Below are 26,445 nucleotides of genomic sequence, written 5' to 3' on the forward strand. Positions count from 1 at the left end.
AACTGTTGTTTAAAAGCCTTGGTCATAATATTGCTCCATCGAAATGTCTCCAGTGCATTTGGGAACATTTTCAAAGGATTAGTTACAGTTAGTTGAGTGGTTCCATTTTTCTTTTATTGAATAACTCCCTGCACCATCTATAAATGAAGATTAGTAAGCCACTGTACGCTAAATGATAGCTGTGCTAGGTTGTGCTTATTTCACAGGGCATTGGACACCCTTGCATGCCGTTGGTGAGTGGATACACTTGCATCTCTTTTTAATTAAGCCTACTTCTGTTTTCATTTGAATTTTTCCTTTAGATGGTCCTTGAGGAATGAACAAAGTCAAGATGTATAATCAAATATTTTGTTAATAGTGGGGTGTTTTTTTGGCTAAGGTCTCATGGAGACAGTCAACTGTCAGGTGTGCTGGACAACTACTGCTTTTGCAGTACTGCTCTTGGAATGTATTACATGATAGAAATTCCTTCTTCTGTGCAGAAACCATGTCTGAGTATTTTGAAACCATCTGGCAGTTCTGTGGCTTCGTATTGCAGTTATGTTCAAAGTAAGCCTAAAAGATAGACAACAGAGAGAGGGAGTGTTTGGAAAGGCTTATTTGCCAGCAGTCACATTTCTGGTGCTTAACTCAACTTTAGGATGAAATACTTTGCTGTCATCACCATGAATCTTAATGATTAATTCTTTGCTCCTGGCAATCCTGGAATATTGAAAATTGCTAGAAATAGGATCCAGACTGAGAGAGAGCCAACATTTTGTCACATGGATACCACATACAAATGGACAGTATACTCTATGTAACATTCCTCTGATACTTTCAACTAGTTTTTTGGTATATTCTTAAAAAACTGAAAAAGTTATTTCTGAACTGTTAATTATTTTCCTGTGCTGTGGTGCAACAATAAGGTTAGCACGTGATTTTTATTTCCCTATCTATGTGTTTATATACCTACACACCTATGGAGACCATCAACAGCCACTGATTTTGCTAGCCTGCTAGTATTATTTCCTGTTAACAAATAGTTCCCTATTTAGTAAAAATGCTGAGCTCTACTGTTCAGATACAAGGAATCTCTACTTTCTGGAATCCTATGTTCTGGTGAGGTATGTCAAAGAAGGAGTAAGGCAGTTGCTGTTTTCAATTTGTACAAAATCCCAATTTTCAGCATGACTTTGAACAAGATGCATGGCATGCAACAATCCATCTGATTAATCAGCAGAGAATTTGCAAACATCAGCAATGCTTCAAGATGATATAGGAAGATCTGATACTGTGTCTCCTTGTGCTTTCCGTATATAGTTCTTTGCTCTTGCTCTTCCCCTCATCTCCATGAGAGTTCATGTGAGGTCTGTAGTTTGACTAAACATAGGGCTGACTGAAGTCTCTGGCTTTTGTTTTTTCCCTTCCTAATTGGCTTTTACTAGTTATTTTTCAAGGATGATAGTGTCAAGTCAATTTGCTCAGGAGTCAAACATGTGATTTTCATCATGACACTTATGTAAAACACTTCTTCCAGCTTGCAGCTTTATTACCTCAGTATTTTCCAAAGGTGCTGTCCATAGCATATCAATGACATGGGTGTCTTCTAGATGATCAGTGGGAGAGAAGGAAATCTTAATAAAACCAAGGACTTTCAGTTGGCTTAACTGAAGCTGCTTTTCTTGGTGCTTACAGAATGGTATAAAGAAACTCTTTATGATTTTAAGAGTGTGGAGTGGTCTTGACAGTAAGAAGTTGTCTTGATAAGCATTACCTTAACCTCTGTTTTCACACAGCAGCTGATTATGGGGTTTCTGTGATATTGTGGCAGTGGTTTTGCAAAATTACCTTTCTCTAGGATACAGGTAGAAGATGCACCTTTTCCATGTAAAGGCAATATACTGAAGGAGGAAGAGAAATTGCTGAAGTCTCAGTGGTGGAAGCCTTGAATGATATATGGTCCATTTTGGACAAGAAGTTTGGGTTTATCTAACAGTCTGTATTCCACTTGGTTGCAGTTGTTCCTGTTCCTAGGGGATGGGGTTATTCTGGGGAAGAATCTGCTGATATTTTAGCCCCAGGGTCGCTGGAAGTTAAGGGAGCTTTAGAACTTGGGTGTGAAAACCACAGCTAATGGATGAAAATGAAACAAGTGCTCTTTCAGAAAGGTGGTTAGCAGGGCAGACTGGAAATATGTAATCTACTCTGATAGCTTAAGGGAACAATACAGGGTTAAAAAATGGAATTTGAAGTGGTTTTGTAGATAGCGGTTCAGATGTTTTGAGCATACCGCTCATACCATACATGTATCATTTATTTTAGTCTGTTATCCTGAGAGCCCCTTGCCGTGCTATTGAAAGCAGCATATACTGGGAAGGCAAAGTGCTGATGATGAGGTAACAGGAGCTGTTACGGATCTTGACAGAGTAAACACTGCAGTGCTTCAGTCTGTGTCTTTCATGGGCATTTTGAATAGCTGTAATGTGCTGAATTTCACAGGTCACAGCAGGGCTGGCTTCAAGGCGTGCTGTTTCGAAGTTTTTGGAGACCTCTGAAAAATTACTGCAGGCTATTCTTTAAAAGTGATTGCATTTCAGTCTTTGAGGTTTGATCCTAGCTGCTGCTGAGGAATAATAGGATGAGACTACGGCCTTCCTGTTCACTCATTTGGAAAGCCTTTAAAGAGAAATTTTAAGTATCTTGTAGCAGAAGTTACAGGATTTCATTTTTTTAGTTCTGCAGAGCTTTAGATTATTTGGTGTGATGGCAGGTGAATATCCTTGTCAAAGTTAACAAGAAAAAAATAGTTAAAGGATTTACAGGTTTTGTAGATACTTTCTATTCTAGAGCAATAGATTACACAGGAGCATAAAACAGATTTTCTGGGGAAAAAAGGTGTGTGTATCTTTATCTTACTGTGAGACTTCAACTTGGTTAATGTTTGGAGTATTGTTTTCCTATCCTTATTTTATAAGTATATTTAAATTTTGTGTTATTGAAAGAGAATGTATGCTTCTGACTACAGATTTCTAATTCTGTGGAAGTTTTAGCAGATGATCTGAGCTGGCAGCATTTGAATGGTAGTGTAGCAAACATAATATTTTCATGATGGATGGTGGTTGAACAGGTAGATTAAAAAAAAGTCATACACAAATTATGCTGATCGTTTTGGCATTTTATAACTAGGAAAGAATTTTTACCCTGTGGCTGTATATTCTCAGTGTCCACAATTTTAACAATTAAAATATAAACGAGTAAATGTACATTTTCTCTTGGTAGTAGCTTTGTAAAAGCCTGGTAGCTATCTATAGAGGTTAAGTGTAATGTGTTTGAGATGGGGTCTCTTAGATGGAAAGAACAGTGAGTCTCTGCCTGATGAGCTTCACTACGCCTCTCTTGCTGTATGTAATGCGCATCTTTTCCTGGCTTCACATATGAACCTAAGGCCTATGGGTCTTAGGGAACTGCTTTGTGAGTATCTTGTTGCTGTACGTAGCCTTTGCAATGTCTGCACTTGAACTGCTATTTAAAAAACTCAGTTGGGGCACACATTAGCCATTATTTTAATGACTAGAACAGAATTTTAGATAATTATATTAAATATCTCAGATACTACCACCGGTTTCTGTGATACAAGTTTCTAAAACTGAGGATCCTTCGTAGGTGTAAGTTGCATAAGCACACATCTGTACTGATGCTATTTGTCAACCATTTGCTCTCTGAAAAGGGTGTCTGAAATGCCACAGAGCTATAAATCCCCTGCTCCGGTGGGCTTCAGCTGACTCTTCAGCTTTCCAAACTGTCTGAAATGTCATCCACTGCAGTTTCAGAAAGGAAAAAAAAAAAAAAAAAAAAATTCTATTTCTTCTTGCAAAATCTGGATCAGTAACTCCAGATTATGGTTTAAACTATTTCAGCTTGTCTTTCCCATTCTTGAGAATATATTTATATTGTCTGTATTTCATGTCAAGCCATGTTTTTCTTTCTGCTGAATTCTGCCATGTGTTGCTTTGTTTGCAAGTTGCTTCCAAGCCAGTAATCATAAGCACTCCATCTGGTCGGGGAGCAGAGTAGTGATAATGTAAAAGGACATTTCCACTATTCTGTTTAAAAGAATCCTCCATCTGTACTAAATCTGCCATTTTAATGAGATTGTAAAGGGGGTTTGTTGTTTTTTCTCTTTTTCAAAGAGGGGAGGAGACTAATTGTTGAGATTTTTTTTTTTCCCCTTGCATATCTACTCATTACATGATTGTATCCAAGACCGCCTCTTTCCCAAGCTAAGAATGACTATAGGAATTTGCAGTTCATATAATTCAGGATGCAAAGTAACAAAAGGATCCTAAAAATTTTACCCAAAGTCTATAGCAAATTGATTTTGCCTTTAGTATTGAGCCTTTCTTTTATTACCCTTTGTTAATAGCATGCGTGTGAGAAATCATCCTGAATGCTCTAAAACTGATCCACAAGGTTAAAAAAAATATAGTGTCACTATGATTTATGATGTGAGCTTTCAGTAATCAGAGCTAAATTGATGGATGTGAATGTGCTGAGATTTGGTGCTGGCAGATTTTACTTTTTCTTTGTGCTTTTCTTTTGTGATTCTGATCATTGCTCTCTTAAAATTAATGGAGAGACAATTAGACAACTTCTCTTGTGGTAATGTCACAACTTAAACCAGGACAATTTGGTGAAGGTTCATAGGCAACGGTCTGGCTCAATCATCCACTGGTCTCATCATACTAATGTGAACTCGAAAAGCCAAGAACCAGAGACTGGAAAAGCAAAGTAGCTCTAGCAGAATAAATGAGCAGGTAGTGGGTAGGGGAGAGTGGTCTCAGAGGAGCTCCTGGAGGGAGCAGGCTGTCACCCAGACCATGCTGGCACTGTCCACAGGACCTGGACTGGCACAGCCCGCCAGTAAAAGACACATGCAGAAGCTGCGTTGAATCCTTTTCTCTAAAAGCGTTGTTCCTCCTTTGCAAACAAGCAGTACTTCAGCTTTAGGAGAGCTGTCGAATTGTCAGTTCTGTGTCACCAATCACTACCCCCCAACAGGAGGCTGCAGTTCAGTGGCACCCAGTGGTGTGGGGACACCACCCCACAATGGGCTTGGACTTCTGGATGGACTCTTGTGAGTTTTCATAAAACTGCCCAATTTAATCCTTTTATCTACAAAAAAGAACTATTCAGCAAGTTTTAAATTTCATGTGATTCCCTTGGATCCCATTACAGGAATCATCATATTTCCTTTCTCCTTGTTCTCAAGCACCTTTTCAAAGGCAGAAGAAGGGTATTTAGGCACCTGGTTCTTATTCAGGGCCAACCCTTCTTCAGTTCAAAACAAAAATTCAGTCACTGGATAGTAACCCTGTGATCTTGGATTTCTAGAACTGGGATGTTTCCTTTTATTGTTTTGAAGTGATAGTTCTCAGTCCTCAAAACAAATAGTAACACTAAATCAAAATTCAGCTTTAGAAGTTGAATATTTCAGGATACTACATGTTGTTGTGGCAGCCTACAGTAACGACATTGCCGAGGTAGCTGTGGTGCAGATGATTGAAACCTCTGCTACAGGGAGCTCTGCACAGATGTGTCAGGGAGGTAAATTCATTTAAACTGACTTGGTTATCGTCTTGTATTTAAATTGAGGTGGAAGGCTCCTCCACCCCTGCAGACAGCTGTTAGCTTTTCTGTATTTAGTCAGAGGCAGAAGTCTGTCTTAGTCATAGATACTACAATGCCATAAGCAAAAATGTGCAGAAGCAGAAAGTATTTGTTAATAGAGTGCATCGTCAGTGACATTAATGAAGTAATTTCAAGCTAGATCACCTGAGTGCGTGGCATACATTATTTATTTAGTGATACACTGGGGCCTCAAATTTTGTACCTTCTGAAAGATTTTACATAGATAATTAGCAACAAGTTCTGCGTTATTAGCCCAAGAGCATGGAGCTACTACCTGGTGGCTGGGCTCTGGTCAATGCAAAAATTGAGAACTATTTCTTGAGAATTTCAAATGATCCTTATAATATTTTACATGTAGATAATTTCCTTTCATAGCCAAATGAGACATTGGGCATATCTTGTCTGAGAAAAATGTTAAACCTTGATTTTTTTTTTTCCCTCATCTTACCCTTTGTTGTTCTTCTGTGCCAGTGGATATCTGTGTGCAGCTCACATGTGTGAGGTGAGACGTGTAACAGGCAAGCACAGTGCATGCTGCGCAGGTGCTTGTGGTGTATCAAAGAGATTTCAATATTCCCTTTTTCAGAAGATGGACATTCTTTAAAGCCAGTCCTAATGTAAGTAACTGTAGGGAAGCATGAAGAAAATTCCTGCTTCTCGCAATAGCTTCCATTGAAAAGGAAAAGATCTGCTTTACTGAAATCATGAAGCTCCCTCTGGGCTTCCCTCTGAAGCAAAGTGATTTTGCTCTTGGTACTGCTTTTAATCTCTCTAGTTTAAGAACTTGAAGTATATAGAGTGCAGCCTTTTAGTTCAGGAAAATAGCCTCTAGAACCACCGACACCAATCTATCATAATTAGTCATCAGAAAATCTGAATAAATATAAAATTACCATGGAGTAGGAGGCAGGCATATGTGGTATTCAAAACACACAGAGTGTAAAATGATGTTATTGTTGCCTTTAGAAATAGTTCAAAGTAGTCTGCATTAGAAAGAGCTGATAAGCAGAATGACAAAAGCTTGTTTCATGAGTGATTCCAAGCAGCAGTGGTTTTCTGATCAGCTGATGCTGCAGCTATTTTGGGTATTCCACAGATCATGATTACATACACGGGGAATGATTGGAGGCAGCAAATATGGTAAGTGAGCCAGGAATCCTGGGACACGCTCTGTTACTAACTTAATAGTCTTACAATCACTTGTCCTTTGCCATTTAAATAGCCAAGGGAAGTCTAACAAGTGACTGTGCTTAGTTCCCTTTTTTTAAAAAAAAAAAAAAAAAAAAGAAAGAAAACCACTTCCTGGTGCCGCTATTTTTAGTAATGATGCAGTGTCCAAAGTGTTAACTAATTGAGTCATCAGGTTTCATAACTGGCCACAGAAAATGGCAGTGGAAGAGGGAGAATGCTTTCCAGAACAAGTAAGCATTTGTGGATTCTGAAATAAGAGTGAAATCTGCATATCGAGTTTCTTGTATTAGTGTTTTAAGTCTTTGATTGTACGAGACAAAGCTGGATGTAGGAAGAGGTACGTTTTGGCTTGTTTGGTGTATTCTGTGTTCTGACGGTTAGATCGCGGTATAGGCTGAGGCGGCAGTCAAATGGTATATGGAATTATTTGTTCTCTCTCTCCTTACCAATGGCTACATTCTGTTCAGGACACTGTAGAAGACGCTGATTAAAATTGCAGAAACATTTTGTAATGTTTTGTTCTTTGATCGGGGCCTTAAGTAACCTAGATATACGTAACAATTTTGTTCACTAAAATATTTTAGCAATTCTTGCATATTTTGAAAAGAGTTAACTGAAATATATGCTTTTAAGGTGTACTTATCAAATAACACACCTCTTCTACTGACAATCCATAGGTCAGTTAAACTTAAAAAGGAGCCTGCCGTTGTAGTATGCTAGTAGTGACCTGTAAGGAGGCACCCTTATCAGTCTTACTCTCAGGGATAGTCCCAGTGACCTCCAAGATGCTCCCTGTGTAATTTAAAAATTCCTCAAGTGAGTAAGCTGCTGTGAAATGACATCCCTGTACTCTGTAAACTAGGCTCTGAGGTTCTTCAATAGCTAGAGTTACTAACATCAGTTAAAAAACGCAGTTAGAACAATTGTCCTCCAGGCTGCTTTACTGCAGAATTAAAATACTGGGTTCCCAGGAAAGTGTGGTATCATGTTATTAATATTGATGAGTGCCAAGCTTTGTGGAAGTGTCAGTTAATGGCAGTATTTTTTTTAGTTAGAGATATTACTGATGGTAGCACCCAGCAGTTTACTAGCTAATTTCCATGTCAGCAATAGCTTTGTGCTCTGAAGAAATACTGCAGCGAGTTCCCTTAAACATGTATGATGTTGTTTACTTGCTGTCAACACAGGACTGGGTGGTTGTTCCCTGTTAAAAAAACATTTTTGAAACTCTAATTGTTTTCTGATGGTGCTGTTCTTGTTCATAAATTCATTTCCGCCAGTAATTTCAAAACCATGAAAACATTTATTTGGGGGATTTTCTTTGTGAAGCGATTTCTTGTAGGAGAAGGTTTTGTTAGGTTGAGATGTTTTATGGTACTTGATTAAACTCTTTTTTCAGTCCTGAGAATATTATTTATTCTCTCCTGGTTTTTTTAGCACAATAATATCAGTCTTCAAGGTGATAAACATCTTTGCTGATACTTTATATGAGCCCCAGTATTACAGAACTTGATGCAGTCCTGCTGGTTTCTGTGTGCAACAGTTTGGCGAGTAGAGCGAACTGAAAATCTTGCTGCCCTCGAGCCGCGTGAAAATCTTGCTGCCCTCGAGCCGTGGCATTAGCAATGTGCTGGTCTGCAGTATGCTCTGCCCCTCTGTGTTGCAACGGAATGGTATTTACTCTTGCTTTACAGGGTTTTGTTAGAAGTTGCATAGAAACTGGTCTTTCTGTTAGCATATACATTGTTTATTGAAGGTGTAATAGCTATTTGAAATGGACTTGAGTGATGGGGAAGGCGTACAGTATATATTTGTTTTATAAGTTTTTTTCTTGCTGATGTTGTTTGCGGTAAATTCTGTTTTCATTCCATGCATATTTAAATCTCCTATAGGTTGCCGTGCACGTTTTAAGTGTAAGGGAGAGACAAGCTCTACTTCACTGCGTGTTTATTCTGTAGATTTGCTATTCAGGAGTGATACTTCAATTAACATTTCATTGTAATGGTTTATTCTCTCATCGAATGCTAGGGGAGATTACTGTATAGGGCTGGTAGATAGTATTGTTGGCCATAGCTTATTTCTGTAAGTGTGTAATAAACTGATCTTCACTGTAAGAGTTAAGCTAAAAATTAATTCTAAACCTGTGTTTATTAAAAGAGTAAATGTAAAGTCTTTTAGCCCAGTTTGGAAAGTGTTAATTCATTAGTGAAATAGCATTATTTTCTTCGATTAAACAATGATGTGTTTTCCAAACATACTTCATTCTGCTGCTAAGAAACAGTAGTAATTTTCAGATGAAAATAAACTATGAAGTCTGGTTAAGGTGAAGTAAAATGTTCAAATAGTTCTGTTGTTTTTATTTTTGTCAGAAAATTAGAAGTCCCTCCCGAGATGTTTAGATCTTCACGGTGGTTCTACAAAATTCCAACTCTCTAGTGCACAGTGGCTTTGAAAGCCAGAAAAATACTAGTTCTGTACTGTAACTGAAAAGTGACTGTGTGAAAATGGCACCATCTAATCTGCAGTGATTTATCTATATATTTGGTATTTTTTTCTCACTTTAAGAATAAAACTGAGCTATGTTGTGTTTTCTTTCCCCCTCTGTTCAGCTCAAAGACCCCATACAGCTAAGACTGTTCTCACTGTTACTGTTTTCATCCTGTTTGCACCTGTAAATCGTGGTCCTAGCCTTGCCCCAGTGGTGTTTTAGACTCCTCCTTTTGTTTCAAAATAGAATCTTGTATTTAGAGTCAGAATGTGATTCTAGTTTAAAACTCTTGATAACAATTGCAGGGCTCTGATTTGTAGTTTTTGCTCACAGATTTTGGTGCTTGGGCTGGGAAAAGCAATTTTCCCATTGGAATCTGAGCTAATCCTCAAACCTGGGACATGTGGAATGAGGAACAAAACATTTGTAAACTATTTTACATTTGCTGCGTACATCATTGAATACATTTCATCCAGACAGCCCCAGCAAATGCTATTACAGAATTTTCCAAGCCATTGCACAAATTTGCAATAGTGAATGTCAGTGTTTAATCATGGAGGAGGAGGAGAAAGGTCTGGGAAATGTGGAGGCTGGTGGCTCTCCAGTGTCCAGCCCCACTGCTCTGTGCAGACCACACAGCGCTGTTGCCCACGTCATATGGCATCACGTCTGGGAGAAAGCAGACAAGTTTTCATCAATGTTTCTAACACTAACAAACAGCAGTGTGCGTAACACCTGCTCTATTTTGCTCTGCCTTGCCTTTGTGGTTTATAGTGACATGGTGCATTACAGAATGGATCTGGAGTTACTGGGTCATACCTATGACAGCAGAATCAAATGGAAAACGAGATACGCCAGGTTACAGTCAGCAGGGAAATTCAGCTCTTGTAGAAGAACATGGCCAAGCCCAGATTATTCACTGATGGTATTCTCCAGTAGGTCTCCTACATCTCCAGACCAAGATTAAAATTGTCTCCTGGTAGGTTGCTCAGCTCATGCGTTTGAGAACTGTTAACTCTCCTGTGTGAAATTGCCCTCATGAGTTTGGCAAGTGCTAGCTAGGGTTTTTTTTTCCTCCTGAGCAACCAAAACTACCTCAGCCAGTCTTTGGCTCTCAGGTGATGTTTGAATCCTTTGGTTTATTGGTTCCATCAATTCTTTCTCATTGTACCAAAGCATATATATATTTCACAGCAGATTTACAAAGAGGTGTCAGGACAGATTGTTCTGTAAATGTTACAAGCTCTGCTAAGGTAAACTGCTATGACAAAGCTCATGTGATGCCTCCAACCAGCCCTGCAGAGCTGATTGTTACAGGTTTATGGCTGTGTTACAAATCTTTCCCTGGGAGTCTTCTTAGTACCTGCAAGCTCTTTAGATAATTTCCACTGACCCTTCAGATTCTGTGAGTATCACATGAGCTACATGGGCTTTTCCAGCCAGAGACTCTCTTCAACAAGGTATTCAGGTGTGTAAATTGGAAGACGTTCTTTGCTTCTGACAGAGGTCATAATCACTGCTATGGAAACCTATGCATTGGCACTTATAAACTGATAAAAGTTTGTAATTCCTGTAAGAATCCTGAACAATGTGTCAAAAAAATTAAAACTCTAGTAGATAGCTTTAAAACTAGCTATTCAAATGCCTCTTAAGACTACAAAAGTGTAAACGTTAATTATGTGTGGGATTTGCAATACTTGCAGTGTAAATTGGTGTGTTTCTGTGCATATTTTTGCCACCTCAGAAATGGCTTGACTGGTTATCATCAAACAAGCTTTCAATTTAATGATGTTCAAACTTCCAAGGCAGAAGAATTTTGGTTTTGAATGAGAGATGCATTCAAAAGCAGGCATAAAGTGGAAAGGCAGAAGGAGATCAGGAAACTTCTGAATTCACTGTACTGAAAGCTCTTAATAGGTTGTTTAGCTACAGAAAAGATCATGTAGCTTGTCTATAGTTCCTATAGCTTGTTTACTACAGTATTTTTAGGGAATATTGATGTGCATTATGCTTCCACTGACATGCAGTTTGCTTCACTTTATTACCAGTAACTTCCACTTCATATCTGATTGAAGCATATTTACATAATATTTTTGTAGTGAGCTCGTTTTGAGTGAATAAAATCTCTCTCCCTAAAATCAGCAATATTATCTGATTTAGGTTTGTACTATTTTTTTTCCCATCTGAAATTATAGACATATAAATACACTTTTAAAAATGTTTTGAAGAATGTTGCTGAATTTTTTCCTCTCCTTTCTGGATCCTGATTCTAAAGTCAGATGCACTCAGAGAACAGGAGGTGGACCGACTGACATAATTCATGCAGTGATCTGAAGAATATGACTTTAGCATGGAAATGGCTTTAAATTTGAGTCTGATGTGCTGAAAGTTATCTCCATGCTTACTGGGCAGACAGTTTCTGAGAGAAAAATAGCAGGGAGGAGATCAATGGCATCTCATCTAGCTTGACATATTAGAGTTATTATCTTCAGGTGAACATAAACATAAGAAGAAACCCTGGAAGCACATCCAGCCCTTCTCTAGCTCTTTCTGACTGTGGTAGCAGTTATGAAAGCCAGTGATTTATTTTTCACTTGTAAGTGTATGATAGGAAGACTTTAGAAGAGTGAAAGATGAGTCATTACAGGCTCAGGAATTTCTTTCCAGAGTTTGAAATAAAATTCTGGAAGTTGAGACTGTCAGCCTGGAGAATGAGTCTTGAATTTTAGATGCTCAAATCTTTTGCCTTCAACTGTATCAGGTCTTTTTCATGGTTATACATGTGAGTTGGTCACAAAGGGCATGGTTCTTTGCCTGATTGTGCACTTCTAATGGAGTACAGTGATTCAGTGGTGAAACAGTGTGTCCCAATTTACCTTGTCATTGAATTATTTTTTCATGCAGGGCAGTCTGATACCTGAAAAGTCAGTATTAAAGGAATCTTATTTTCCCATTAAAATAATTCTTGTAATTTGTTGTTCATGCATACTTAGGAAGATTATGTGTGTCGTGCAGATGTACTTTGATTTTGTAGTCCTAGAAAATTAGGATCTTGCTTTTGGTGTTACTAATTCAACACATTCATACTAATAATTGTTCATAAATTCTTCAGGTGAAGCTGACACATCAAACTTGTGTTTCAAACTCTGAAAACATCATCTGTGCAAACTGGCAAAGAGTATTGGAAGTAGCATAAACCCTTACCTCCTGTCTGAACATTGTCCCTGTGGGATGGGTCTGATCTTAGTTCAGGTGTTTTCTGTTGGGTTGTCAGATGTTAATTTTGTTAGAATTGCAGTTAAATCATTCTGTATTTGTTGAATATCTGTGGTGACAAGTAAATAATACGGAGATGACATCTTTAGGGACATTTTCAACTTGGATGTTATGTTCAACATGTTATACATGTTACATGTGGATGTTAGGTAAGGGTTTCCCATCTAACTCCATGTGTGTCTTTTGTGCTTTGGCAATCACAATCCTCTTTGCTCTTTAGAAAATCAAAAGAATAATAGCTACTTTTCATTTCTATCCTGTGCTTGAACTTTCTTAGGAAGCAGTCATTGAGGCATTTAAAGACACCCAGGGCTGGGTTAGTTGCATCGTAAGTCACAGAGTTGACTAGGTTTATAGGCTGCTGTAGAAGACTATGCACAAAGTCTAAGCAACTTATACAGTAAGAAAGCCGTATCATAGCTTCACAGGAAATGTTTCTCATTGCAAGCAAACAACTGGCTCTAGACCTCTTGATGCTGTTAAAGGCAGTGATAAACAACCCGTGTACTGGAAGCTGTGAAATGTTCTTGTATGTACCAGCCTTAACATCTCAGGCTCTGGGTCCTTTTCAGCCATCTTCCACCACCCCAGTACAGGCGGTTAATTTTCCGTGGTAACAGTGAGCACAGATTCAGCATCTTGCCAAGACAGACTCTAACAGGTAGAGGGGTGCAAGTGATCTGGAAAATGGAATACACTAAACCTGTAAGTCAGAGACTTGTCCTGTGGCCTAGCAAGGAAAGAGGCTTACTTTTTTGCTTGGATGTTTTCCTGGTTTGGTCAAGGATTTCTAGAAAGGCAATGCATTTTCTACTGTTTTGAACTGCTTATATGTGTGATTTTCAGGAAATTTTTTACTTTTTCTACAAGCATGTTAAGATTGACTACTGTACAGGGATAAACCCTCAGTTGTTGCAAATATAGTTGATTATAGATTCATACACAATTTTTGCAGAAATATGAAGTGTTTTAGTCTCCACTGGTGTGACCAAGAAGAGGGGTTTCATGCAGCCTGAAACCAGTGTAGTTTTTTAACTTGTGGAAAACACATTGTAGTTACATAGCTGGAATAGGCCCAGTTATGGGGATATTCCAAATAGTATAATATTTTTGGCTATGTTATCATGCATAATACAATAATATGATCAAAGAAAGTTGATGATTAAGTTGCATGATAGGGCAAACAATTAGAAGGGTTTGTTTGGTTTTTGACCGATAATTAAATCATTTCTCATTCTGCAATCATATTCAAAATAGCTAGCCTTCCCTAGCCAAAGATGTTTCCTTTGAATTGTCAGGCAGTAGGAATGGAGCTTTTCCTGTTGCCCTGTGGTTATGTTTAGGGCTGTGATCCCAAAAGCAACTCTCTGAAGGATAATTGACAGCAGAACTGCAGATAGCAGTTGGCCCCAGGCTGTCACATTCTTATCAGAAGAAAACACGTATGGTAGTATGGTATGTAAAGCATGACTACAGCTATAGTTGTTTGCACAAAGATCATCTTCTCATCCGGTGCAACCAGCCCCCTTTCTAATAAAGAAAATAAAAGTGAAAATTTCTAATACAGATTTAGGTATGAGGTAGTAGGGAGATACAAAGGATATAGCTGCTTGGAGGATGGGTGAAGAGTCTCCCCAGGAAAATATGGCTGGTTTATTTCACACGGTTCAGACATTACTGTTAACTGGCCAGTATAGTTTATTTGAAATAAAATTTCATCCCTTACCAAGTGAGTGTAACATATTTGCTTGGAGGTAGATTCTAAATTAACATAGGAGCAAAATCTAAGAAATGCCAAGGACCTCCAATTTCCAGTGTAGCACTTAGTGCCGATCAGGGTTGAGCCTTACTGCAAAAACCAAAAATACCATCAGTTGCAGTAAGCCCACCCATATCAAAATAAGCAAAAATGTTATCATCTGTTTCCTCAGATCATCTCATGCTGCTGCAAGACTAGTTTTGTTGAGCACATTTCCAAGTGGAAGTAACATGAGTTCATCCCTTAAAATGAGGTCATTGCCTCCCCCCACAACAAATATTAGGCATGGTTAGCATCTTTTTGTTGGGACTCAAGCCAGAACGCACCCTGCTCCAGCACAATGGGAACCTACTGGGGGTTTCCCTTCACAACAGCTACTGTTAAAGATGGAGTGAAAAACAAAACCCTGCTCCCAATGTGAAAAAAAGACTGGCTTTTTAATCTGAAAAAGAAGCCACTGTAAGCAGAACACAAAGGAAAGAGAGATGAGCATAATAAAAATACCACCAGTATGGGAGGGGGCCTGTGCACATTGAAAATAATGGCTCTGCACTTTTGAGGGTTCACTAAATAATACATATTCTCTGGTTTTTGATAGGACCCTCTCTAGTGCCATGGAAATGCCTGGCCAGACCCTGGGTTGACAGTCAGTGCAGATTTCCTGACAGTTTTTGTCTTTACTCATGCTAAATTGTCTCTTACTTCACTGGGAGCACTTGGAGAAAAAGACAGTGAATATGTATTTGCTAGCGTGAGTCAGCATCAGCATCTTCTAGTTTAAAATGAAGGTGTAAGATAATATCCAAGTGACTTAGGAGTTAGTCTTTCCTGTAATAGGAATGTTTTCAACTCACGTAGCATTTCCTCAAAATGGGGAAACAGTTCTCAGGTCTTACCCCTGCACGTCACAGGCTCTGCCATCCATCATGTGGCAGGACTAGAGGACCTTAGGGTGAAGAAGGGTTGGGAAACGGAGTACTGCTACCAGCACAGCTTATTTGACCTCAGCTCTTTCCAGAGGTGTCTCTGGGATGAAGGCTGTTGAAATGAGCTCCAGACTGGAAAACCTGTTGTGGGCTGCAGGCAGCGTGCAGTCTGCAAGCTCATCAGCCTGCTGTACATTATAGAATTGAATTTTTATAGCATAGTACCTTAAAGGGAGACACGCAAATTTAAAAGAAATACACATTGCATAAAAACTGCATTCACAAGCCAATCATCTGCGTTTACACATTTCTTAAAAGTAGAAGTAGTCCATTTTTCTTCCAAGAAAGTATGGGAGGAGAGGGGAGAAGTCATACCATCTGTGAATAAAAAGCTTCATATTATGCACACATCAGTACTGGTGCTCTCATAAATCCACTGTTTATTAAATATTGTCTGAATAGCCATTCCAGAACTAAACACTGTGCACAGGATCTGAGGTCTGTCTCTCCAAGAATCAAAACACTTGTAAGAATCTTGATTTTTAATTGGAGTCTGGATATTGAGATTGAAAAGGTAGAACCCCCAGGGAGCACAAGAGGGAGCTGGGAAAGGCTTCTGGGACACAGCCTGACAACAGGGATCCTGCGTGAACGCACAGGCAGGGCTGCGGTCTCTGTGGCTGACTGCAGGAACATCTAAGTTTCAGGGTGCTTTGATGTATGTCCCATGCCAGTTGTTCTCTTGATATTTGTCAAGACAGTGGAGAATCAAAAGCTAATTTTCATCTTCATTTCATGTTGGAACTGATTACAAAAGAAGGAAGAAAGAAACAAAAGGATATGAATAGATTGCTAGCATACAGAATGCCTCTCAGGAATATTGAGGTTTAAGTAATTAATATTGGAGAAAATTCTTATTAGGTCTGTTAAAGGAATGTCCTATAGACATGCTGTCTGTGTGGGGTTCATCTTGCGGATGCCAACTAGCATGAAAGGTGGAAGTGGGTATATCGAGAATAGTTACCCACAGAGGGAGCACTTACCTGCATGGATGCCCTGAGCAATGGTTGGAAACCTAAAATCCATTTTTCCCCTACTGTGTTTTTGAATGCATTTAACATAACAGGTCCTTGATCAGTCTTTTACACAGGCTTCCAGGCATGATGGCAATCCAGATAAATAATTATTAACATTATTGTAACGCTTGTTTGACATTTTAAATCCTTCAGTGATTTGAGCCTAGGCTCTGATGCTGCTCCTGTCTATGCAATACAGAGGCAATTACAGGCTCTATCAGGGACTCCAAGAGGCTTTGTTTTAAATAAAACAGTGCCGATTGGAAATGACATTTTTGTACTCTATTGTGGTATTTAAAAAAAATTTAATTTAGGCTTAAATAGAAATGTAAAGTTGAGAAAATTTTAGGTTTAGAAATGTGAAAGTTTTGGGTTGATGTTTTTGATCAGTTTTTACTGACCCCTGCACTTAGCTTTTGTAAAAGTTGGATAGCATTCACTGGTTCTTCCAGGTTTTGAAAGTGCAATGTCTTAAAAACAAGGGTATTCAAGGCATTTTGCAAGGTAGAAAAAGCTTGTAAGACTATTCTCTATCTGAGTAAGTCTGAAGTAACGCCTTAGTTATGGGGAAAGCGGAAACTAGCAATGCTGCTTTTAGAGAGGCTGGAATTGCTTTTGGTTTCCAAAGATGTTGGCTCTCCTTTCTCTCTAATGTTTTTGATTGTTTCTGCTTATGGCAGAGACCGTAACGGATGGAGAGAATCCCAGAAGCCCCGTTAAACATTTTGCGCAGCTGTAGCACCTCAGCCTGTTGCTCCTCTGTGCAAATCTCAAAATATCTGAGCACAGTGGCCCAGAAAGGGTGAGTTAACCCAGTCTGAGGGCTTGGGAGCTTTAGCTAAGGTCAGAAAAAAAGGTTTTCCCCTTTCTCAGTGCATAGGGATGTGTTACACCCTGGCTGCTAAGGCAGCTCATACAGTTTCACATACTACCAACTCACATCCCATTCATGTAACTGGAAACCAGTAAGGTGGAAACTCGAAGTGCCAACTCAGATCAGCTGAAGTGTGGGAGAGTTTGCGTTATCCTGGCATGCTGTTAAATGGCAGCTTCTCTGGGTGCTTCCCAGTTGTTGTTGCAGTGCCTGTGCATGCCTGTATGGTGCCCCTCGTGCTGGGAGCCTGTCCCCATCTGAGCAGCACAAGCCCAGGCTGACGGGTGAGCATGGCTCTCTGCCCAGCACCCCACCAGCCCTGCCGCTCCGGTGGCAACCTGGCTGCTGGTGTCAGTGATGCTTCTGGACAGTTTGAGCAAAAGGAGTGAGTTTTGAGTGGTGACTGGCAAAGGAGGGCATGCTGTTTGCTTGAGGGATTTCAGGAACAGATTTGTGCATCACTTAGCAGCACCTGAGCTAGCCTGATTGGAAACATTTTACTATGTCCCCAGGCTGGAAGTGTGACCTAACCTTTGTCCTTCCTCTCATTAGTGAGCAAGTACTTCCAAGAGAAGTCCTTAAAAGGCATAGGCATTGCCCTCCCTCTACAGTGAAACCGCAGTTAGCTATTAATGTGAAGATCAGCTACTTATCACTCCTCCTACCTCCCCCCCACCCCCTGCCTCCATTTTGTTTGAGCAAATAGAAAGGTTTAAATGTTTCTGAGTATGAGCAGTGTTTCTTGTTCGGCATGCATTAACGTGACTGGCGGGAACTGATTTTCCGTAGCAAGCTTCTCTGGTGCATCCCTTCCCCACCCAGAAGCAGCTGTAAACAGCTGATGTTAATTATCATCCACCTGCTGACTGTGCCAAACAGACATGCCATTACACTCTGACAACAAAAAAGGCTCCCGGTCTATTAAGTCCTCCCTCATACTTTTAGTAATGCTGATAAAATGCTGACCTGTTTTTTACCCCAGTGGCTGCTGTTGCTAAGCACTGAAAATATGACCTGTCTCCTGTAATAATCTGCATTGCACAGTTCAGATGATCTTCCAAATGGAAGTGTTTTACCGCACCTCTCAAGGCAGCTGTTCTTCCCTATGGTCTTTCCAGTTCTGACCATGTAGTTCATAGCAGCACCTTGGTTTTGATAAACCCTAATTAAACATTGGTATTTGGAGGTTGTTTTCTTGGAAGCACATTGTAGAAGTTGATTTGTGATGAGCAGCGTGGCATGCTTGGAAAATAGTGATTAAGAGCAGGGAGGGTTGTCAGCTAGTGACTTACCATCGCAAAGTGGAATGCCATGTGTGCAAAACTCAGGAGAAAATGAAGAGTCCATAAGTAATGGTTGTCTCCTTGGAAGAGAGAGCTTGTTGTGTTGAAAGTGCTAGTAAAATAGTTTCGTAGGTTATACTGGTACAAAGAAGAAACCAGACTTCATACCCACTTACCATTTTGCTGTCATTATGCCCAAGATTGCTTCATTCTGCACATGAAGGTGACTTCAGATGGGCTTGAAGCAATGCCTGAACAGAACGTCCGGTTTGCAGCGGCTGCATTGATAGGAGAGGAGGAAAGTCTATAGCAAATCCAGAAAATGGGGAAGGGGGAGGGGGGGGGATTGAACACTGGATAAGTGAGCTTTGGTGCCAGAGTGTTTTGTATTTCTTTCAGCAGTCACTGCCTTTAATTTTTTCTCTAAAGGTAATTGTTGCACTCTTTTAGGACCTTAAAGGATCGTAAAGCACTTAAAATTGTAGTGATGTAAGCCTGTGATGTAATGATAGTGAGGGAAAAAAAAGAAAAGACAATTCCTGTTATACCAATGGAGAATAGGGCACAAAAAAAATGTGTTGACTGCCCAAGATGCCAGGGAAAGCCGTGGCACAGATAAAATGAAAAGATCATAGGATTTGTCCTTCTTGAAAGCTAAACCAGTTCATTCCACTTGCTCCAAGGCAGGATCAGCATTATCTAAACTGTCCTTGGTGGATATTTGCATAACTTGTTGTTAAAACCCTCCGGGGATGGGAATTACTTACAGTGATTCTTTCATGACTTAACCATCCTTTCTGCCATCCTTACATTCAAGCTGAAGTCATAAAGCAAATTTGCACAGCTATCTTTAAAGCAAGATCTGAAAAAAAGTAAAATGCAGTTTAGATAATGGCACTGTATCTAGGGATTTCTGGCTACTTCACTGAACGTGGACAGATATTGTAAATAAAATGTGCCATAAAATAAGGGAGGATGGAGAAAATAAAACAAAATGTAATCAGACATTAGTTTTTAAAATGCCTTAATTTATAGAACCGTATTTTTCCATTCAGGTAGTCCAGTCCTTCAATGTTGACTATTTTGGATTTTTTTAAATCTGTCATGTGAGATCTTACAGTACCGGTCCAGTCTGTTCAGCTTGGACATTAAAAATGGTGTGGCACTTTTGGAAAGAGCAGAGTGGTTTCCATGGAGTCCTACCCTGAGCCTCACCATGTTTGTCTTCCATGCTGGGTACCAGATGTGTCCCTGGCTACTAGCCTTGCATGTTAGACAGTGCTGCATAATTCACATCTATATACGAAGTCAAATCTTGTGCTGCCTAGTCAGGCGGACAGCCTATTTACACCAGAGGGAGGCTGCATAAGCAAGGAGGGCAGGATTTGACCCATATTTGATGAGGCAGTTTGGAATCCTTTCATGTCTAGTTGAATGTAGGTACAACATGTTGTATCATTAGTAACTTCTTTGCCAAGGGAATGTATTTTTATACTGTGCTGTAATTTCTAATGGGACTTTTCCTTTTTTCTTGTAGTCTGACACAAATGCAAGTTACCTGAGAGCTGCTCGAGCTGGCAACTTGGAAAAGGCTCTCGACTACTTAAAAAGTGGAGTGGATATCAACATTTCAAATCAGGTTGAAGAATATTTTGATCAAATTTACTGGATAAATACCTTTCTTACTATTTCTTGAATCTCTATATTTGTACTTCATGCCAATGATAACTTACGTGTTTTTTGATGAGCCATGTTTACATGTTTTGTCCAATTAAAACTTTTTTTTTTTACACCCCTTACCAAGACACTATTTCACTTCCACTTGGAGAATGTTGTGCTATTTAACTTTATCTTTCATTCCATTTGTATTACATCAGATTATGGGACAGCACACAGAACTTGACACCCCAGAGCTACTATATCCTGACTTAATTCATATTCTTTCCTTGTAATCTAGTTCTTGTAAAGTTTACATAAGAGTAGTTTTTGGAAGCATTCCTCTCACTGGGATATAACAGTTTGTCTCCTGATATGTTTGCTATGCTGGAAAACCTTTGCCAATCTTTCCCATTGCTTTTCTTTTTTTCTTTCTTGTTTTTAATCAGAATGGGTTGAATGCTCTCCATCTTGCTTCCAAAGAAGGGCATGTAGAAGTTGTCTCTGAACTGATACAGCGAGGTGCCAGTGTGGATGCAGCGACAAAGGTCAGTCGGTCCTATCTAATTGTTCTCTTGTTCACACTGATAGCATGGGCACAAGGTGTCAGCCAACTGATTACAGACATTGCTGCAGCAGTAATTGCCCATTTTCCAGTGATGGAGTGGTTTCAATAATTGTTTAATAGAAACTTTTTAGATTATAGTAAATGTCACAGGTTACTAGGGATGAGACTTACTGAAGCAGCCCTGAGGAGAAGGACTTGGGGGTGTTGGATGATGAGAAGCTCAATGTGACCTGGTAATGTGCACTTGCAGCCCAGAAAGCCAACCGTATCCTGGGCTGCATCAAAAGAAGTGTGACCAGCAGGTTGAGGGAGGTGATTCTTCCTCTCTACTCCGCTCTCATGAGCCCCCACCTGGAGTACTGCGTCCAGCTCTGGGGCCCCCAACATAAGAAGGACATCGACCTGTTGGAGCGAGTCCAGAGGAGGGCCATGAAGATGATCAGAGGGCTGGAGCACCTCTCCTATGAAGACAGGCTGAGAGAGTTGGGGTTGCTCAGCCTGGGGAAGAGAAGGCTCCAGGGAGACCTTATAGCAGCCTTCCAGTACCTAAAGGGGGCCTACAGGAAAGCCAGAGAGGGACTTTCTACAAGGGCATGTAGTGATAGGACAAGGGGTAATGGCTTTAAACTGCAAGAGGGTAAATTTAGATTAGATGTAAGGCAGAAGTTCTTCACTGTGAGGGTGGTGAGGCACTGGCACAGGTTGCCCAGAGAGGTTGTGGATGCCCCCTCCCTGGAAGCGTTCAAGGCCAGGTTGGATGGGGCTTTGAGCAACCTGGTCTAGTGGAAGGTGTCCCTGCCCATGGCAGGGAGGTTGGAACTAGATGATCTTTAAGGTCCCTTCCAAACCAAACCATTCGATGGTTCTATGAACAAATTGCAGATTCCTGTCTTGGTTTCTGTTCAAGTCTTCCAGAATAACTTCCCATTAGAAGTATTCATTAACAGTATTTTATTGCAAGAAATACTACATATTAAAGTGGAATATGTTCTTGATAGTATTGTCATGTATTCAAGCTCAGGTTTTGTACTCTTTTCAAATATCACTGTCTCTCATTTCAGAAAGGAAACACAGCATTGCACATAGCATCCCTCGCTGGACAAGCAGAAGTAGTCAAAGTGTTGGTTACCAATCGGGCCAATGTCAATGCACAGTCTCAGGTAAAGTAGTGTTTCTCTGTTTGGTACTATCAAAAACTTTGCTCACATTAAAATGGTTCTCCCCTTATAAACTACAGTATTAGTAAGTATATTTGGTAGATCTCATTGTATTAATGCTGGCTCTTGAAAATAGGCTTTGATAAAGTCAGTAAGATGAATGTAGTCCTGCTAACATTAAAAAAACTCTATTCTTTTTTGGCTGTTCCACACACATAGGTAATTGCCAAAACATGCAAGGTTGAAGTTTAAACACACAGCTGTCATTTTATTACTGAAGCAAGCATTTTAGTGAGTGGAGTGCTGAGTTCATTCCTACCTTGTAACTCGACATACAATTAAAACTTTAAGTGCTTCTGGCTCTCCCCTTTCTGCTCTACCCCTCGCCAGGTGGTCAGAGTGTACCAAGAGGCACCATGGACATATCAAGTCTTGCTCTCCCCCACAGGCATGACAGTGCAGTGAAATCCCAGCTTGTGTTCAGGTCTTTTCCCACACGGGATGTCAACCATCAGTTGGGATTAACTGAGTTGTCCACCTCATTCATCAACAGAGAAAACATAGAAAAAACGTCTCTGTTTTAAGTTGTCCAGAAGCCACACAGATGCACACCCCTGGAGATGAAGAAACTGGAGGCACATCCAGGGGTATTTGCAGGATACTGGAAGTGGTTGTGTAACAGGCAGCAGAGCAAAGCATGTACCCTTTGGCCTTAGATCTGCCCTCCAGTGTCCTACAATCTGCTAATTGTTACAGAGTCAGAAGAGATACTGATAGAACAGTAGAGTGAGAGAGAACTTGTTCAAATGAAAGGGATCCTGTTTCACATAATTCAGTGTCTCGGACTTAATCGAGCGCATCCCCTTTCCTTGTACAAGGAGGTGCTGCAAGCATATGCAAAGCTTTTAAGTTTGTTCAGGTCCTTTGGGTGAATATTTAGGTCAATTATAGAAAATTTGAAATAAGGGAAAACAGTGCTGGTATTAAGAGAAAAGCAGTATAATGAAACGGAGAAAAACTCTGGCTTAAAAAAATGCATAAACCACAGATTGTTGAAAGCCAAATGGCTGTGCCACAGGAGGTGTCCCTGCATGCCTGCCCCATTCCTGTTCTCCCTGCTCAGGGGCGGGCTGGCAGGCAGTGTCAGAGAAGGGATCAGGTTAAGAGGTGGTCGTCTCACCTGGCCCAGTATTGCCATTCTTCTGTATTATAAAGATGTGGGCACGATAGAAAATGTTTGTTAAAAAGGGAAATTAAAAAATTTACATTTTAAAGAAACATGGGGGTTTTTTATTGGTCTCTCAAATAATATCAACAAAATGTTTAACAGAATCTGTTTCAAGAATGTTTGCTATTTGTGATCTGTATTTCATGTTTCCTTCACCTGGACAAAAAAAATAGGTGTCTCAGTTCTCCTTTCTCACTCTTTTATACTAGCTAGATATAGCAATATTTGGTTCCAGGTACCATACAATTTGAATTTAAAGAGAACAACAACAACAAGTAGTTTTAAGTAAAATTTTCCATGACTTTTAAGAAATAAAACAAAGCAGAAGTATTTCCAGTGGTTTTCCTGTTAAAGAAATTGAGATGGCTTTGAAAGGATCTTTTCTGCTTGTGTTTGAGAACTTGTGTATTCAGCCCTGAAACTAAAAATAATCTGAGATTGTAAACATCTTATATAACTGCATTGTCCATACACCCTAAGGTTTTGCCACATGTTACCCTTATTTTGCCTACATATGAGAATTAAAGATTTTTATTTTTTTTCCACTATGGATGCCTTTGACGTCTTTGCTTGAGAGACATGTATATTGGCTGTTCTACACAAATACCTGTCAGTGAGATGCCCCAGTTGGGTTTAGTCTTTTGGGAGGTCCCTGGAGCTCCCTGTTACCACACTGGACCGGCTTTGCCCGTGGTACTGAGCATCACTTGAGCCTTCCTAAAGCTTAGAATAAAGTTCTGCTGAATTTGGCATACCCACAAAGAGACTACTCAAAGATTTTTTTGTTTTCTTTTTCTTTTTGATGCTGACCCTGTTTTCTGTGAGTTTCGCTTTACCTCCTCTTCCCTTGAAGGTAACAGGTCTACCCTGCTGACAGTTCCAGCATTAGGGATGTTAGGCCTTCTTTAACCAAATCTTCCTGTCCTTAAAAAAGTTAATTTTTACTGAGTCTGAGTCTGAATTTTGTACCTCTTCTAAAGGCTATTTATTACTATTGAAGACAAAATGCTTTCCTTAGGCTTGTGGCACTCTCGCAATTTCAGCCACTTTTTACAGAGAGAAGAAAAAGCAAAGTATGGGGGGAAATATGTTGAAAACCCTAAAATAATTTAGCATAGGAGAAAAGGTTCTGCTCTGCCTCTAAATGCTAATAATACTTGGTTCTGGGAATTTTTACCTATTGTTTTCTGAAACTAATAATTAGGAAGTGTTTCCTGCTTCCTTTCTAAATGCAAATGTTTGAAACTAAAAAAATTAATCTTTGTTTCCAGCTGAGTTAGTAAATAGATATTGAGTATGCCATGAAATGATAGGAAAAAATGCCAGACTGCTGTTCACTTTAGTAATAACCTGTAATGTGAGTTATTAGGTACCTGAGCAAGCACTTTCGGGCTTCTTTGTTTTTCATTAAGCAGAATTTTGACTGTACAATAACTAAGCCATTAGGCCTTGGTTCTGGAGAGTGCATTAACACATTGCTAACTTCAGGCTTTGGCTCCGGTAGGACTTCAGCGCCTGCTTTATGCTTGTAGCGATGCTTCCCTGAATAGAGACCAAATTATCAAAGTACTGGAACAGCAATAGACCTTGCAGCCTGTGCAAGCCTTTTCAACATGTGGCTTCACAGCTGCTCGGTGTCTTGTTGATGGTAAAGCTCCTCTTGGATCAGACGTCCAGTTCACGCCATTACATCTCCAGCTGTCCTTTCTTCTGACCTCCTATTTGTCTCTGCTGCCAGTGAAGCCTGCATGCTCAGCCTCGGGTCACCTACGCTCTCCTGCGTGCTCTGTGTTGGACGTGTGCCCTGCAACTCTGCCCCGTTGCTGTGACAGTCAGACGTGTCTCAGCTCTTTTCACCATGGCTACTATAACTCAGCCAAAGTTCACTGCTATAGGTCTTAGGCTACGGTTCCCTTCATCTCTCCAGAGCCCAGAATGTTGATGTTTTTTCTTTGATGCAAATATATGGCCAAACTCTTCTCAGCTCATCTGTGCTTGGCTCCATTGGTTTCCTACAAAATCTAGGTCAATGTCCTTTGTAAGTGTTCTAGCTCAATTGCTAAGCTGCTCCCCCTGTGCCTTCCACCCTGCTGAAATGTCTGCCCTGGCCAGACACTACCCACTCACCACTCACTCCCACCCACACGTGAGAGTGCTGATACTCTCAGCCAAACCCAGTCATATGGAAGCACTTCCTCAACTTTTCTGTTATTTAAGCCAGATGAAATCTCTCTTCTGTTTTACCTGTTATTTTTAACTAGTCCTTACCTCCTGTTTCATTTTGTATTTCCTTTCCTGCACATCCTCCCCACGCTCTAGGGTAATCACCAGAAGTGGTGTGTGGTAGAGCGAGAGGTCATGGGGGGATCTTAGGAGGGAGCGGTTGAAGAGGGAAGCTGCTGCCCCGATTGCAGCTGACTCTGTGTGAAGTTTACTTAACAGAAGTCTGAGGTTCACAGAAATCCCAATGGCATGAGATCTGGAAGATAGTGAGAAGAAAAACGGGGCCCTAACAGAGCCCACTGAAACCTCAGTGACCTCCTGGCCAAAACATTTAATGGCGTTATCACCCATGCTGGTACCATAAGGAAAGGGATCAGGGAAAATCTAGCAGTGGTATGTCTGGCAGAGTAATGCTGGAGTATGAAGGGTAAAAACATGCAACGTGATCAGAGGAGAAAGGGATTGTTGTTCTTATTGCTGATGCTGCTTTGATTGCTTCAGCAGTACCAAACTGCTCAGTCAATAGTATATGGACATTTTAAGTTGTTACTATAAAATGTATTTACTACTAGTTCACGATTCTGTTGGACTGAGGAACATGCAGTGCTATGTGAAAGCCAAGCAATTTCAGGTGTAAATCAGCAACTTCTATAAATTACTTTAGAGGTATCTTGATCCCAAGACAGGTTTCATGACTTCATTATGCTGTTTTGGTTTTTTGAGTGACATCAAAGCTGTGAATTTCAGAAATGCTTAGAACAATAGGGAAAAATATACCGTCTTAATGTTAGTCCCCAAAAATTCAATTCCTGAAGAGCTGGGACCTGTATACAGTTAAGGCAAAGACAAAAGAATTGACTGTAAGAGGAAAGCACTTGCCAAAGAATCAGTTAAACTCTGCAGCTTCTAATGCTTTTATTGCATTGACTGAAATCACGTAAGCATAGTTTGAGAAATGCTCTAATGTGGTTGGAAACACTGATAAACCTCTGTCTCAAACTACTGAGAGCCAGTGATCCTCAGATCTCCTGGTGCCTGAAATATGGAGTAGCTCAGTGACCACAAGCAGG

The 26,445-nt window shown here is 40.1% G+C and overlaps 1 protein-coding gene across 24 annotated transcripts in view; it reads left to right on the forward strand.

Annotated features, from left to right (window-relative positions):
* The window catches only part of ANK3 (ankyrin 3), a 381,574-nt gene that overhangs the window by 208,003 nt on the left and 147,126 nt on the right, over window positions 1-26,445 (forward strand). For 23 of the 24 annotated variants that reach the window (XM_069796003.1, XM_069796006.1, XM_069796005.1 and 20 more), the window contains 3 exons: window positions 20,081-20,182; window positions 20,649-20,747; window positions 21,829-21,927. In XM_069796003.1, coding sequence (XP_069652104.1) covers window positions 20,081-20,182; window positions 20,649-20,747; window positions 21,829-21,927 — 300 coding nt within the window. Of the gene's footprint in view, window positions 1-6,861; window positions 7,092-20,080; window positions 20,183-20,648; window positions 20,748-21,828; window positions 21,928-26,445 lie in introns of those variants that run through there. The other variant, XM_069796009.1, reaches the window with a different exon arrangement.

The sequence above is a fragment of the Haliaeetus albicilla genome, chromosome 11 (genome assembly GCF_947461875.1).
Source record: "Haliaeetus albicilla chromosome 11, bHalAlb1.1, whole genome shotgun sequence".
Classification (NCBI taxonomy): Eukaryota; Metazoa; Chordata; class Aves; order Accipitriformes; family Accipitridae; genus Haliaeetus; species Haliaeetus albicilla.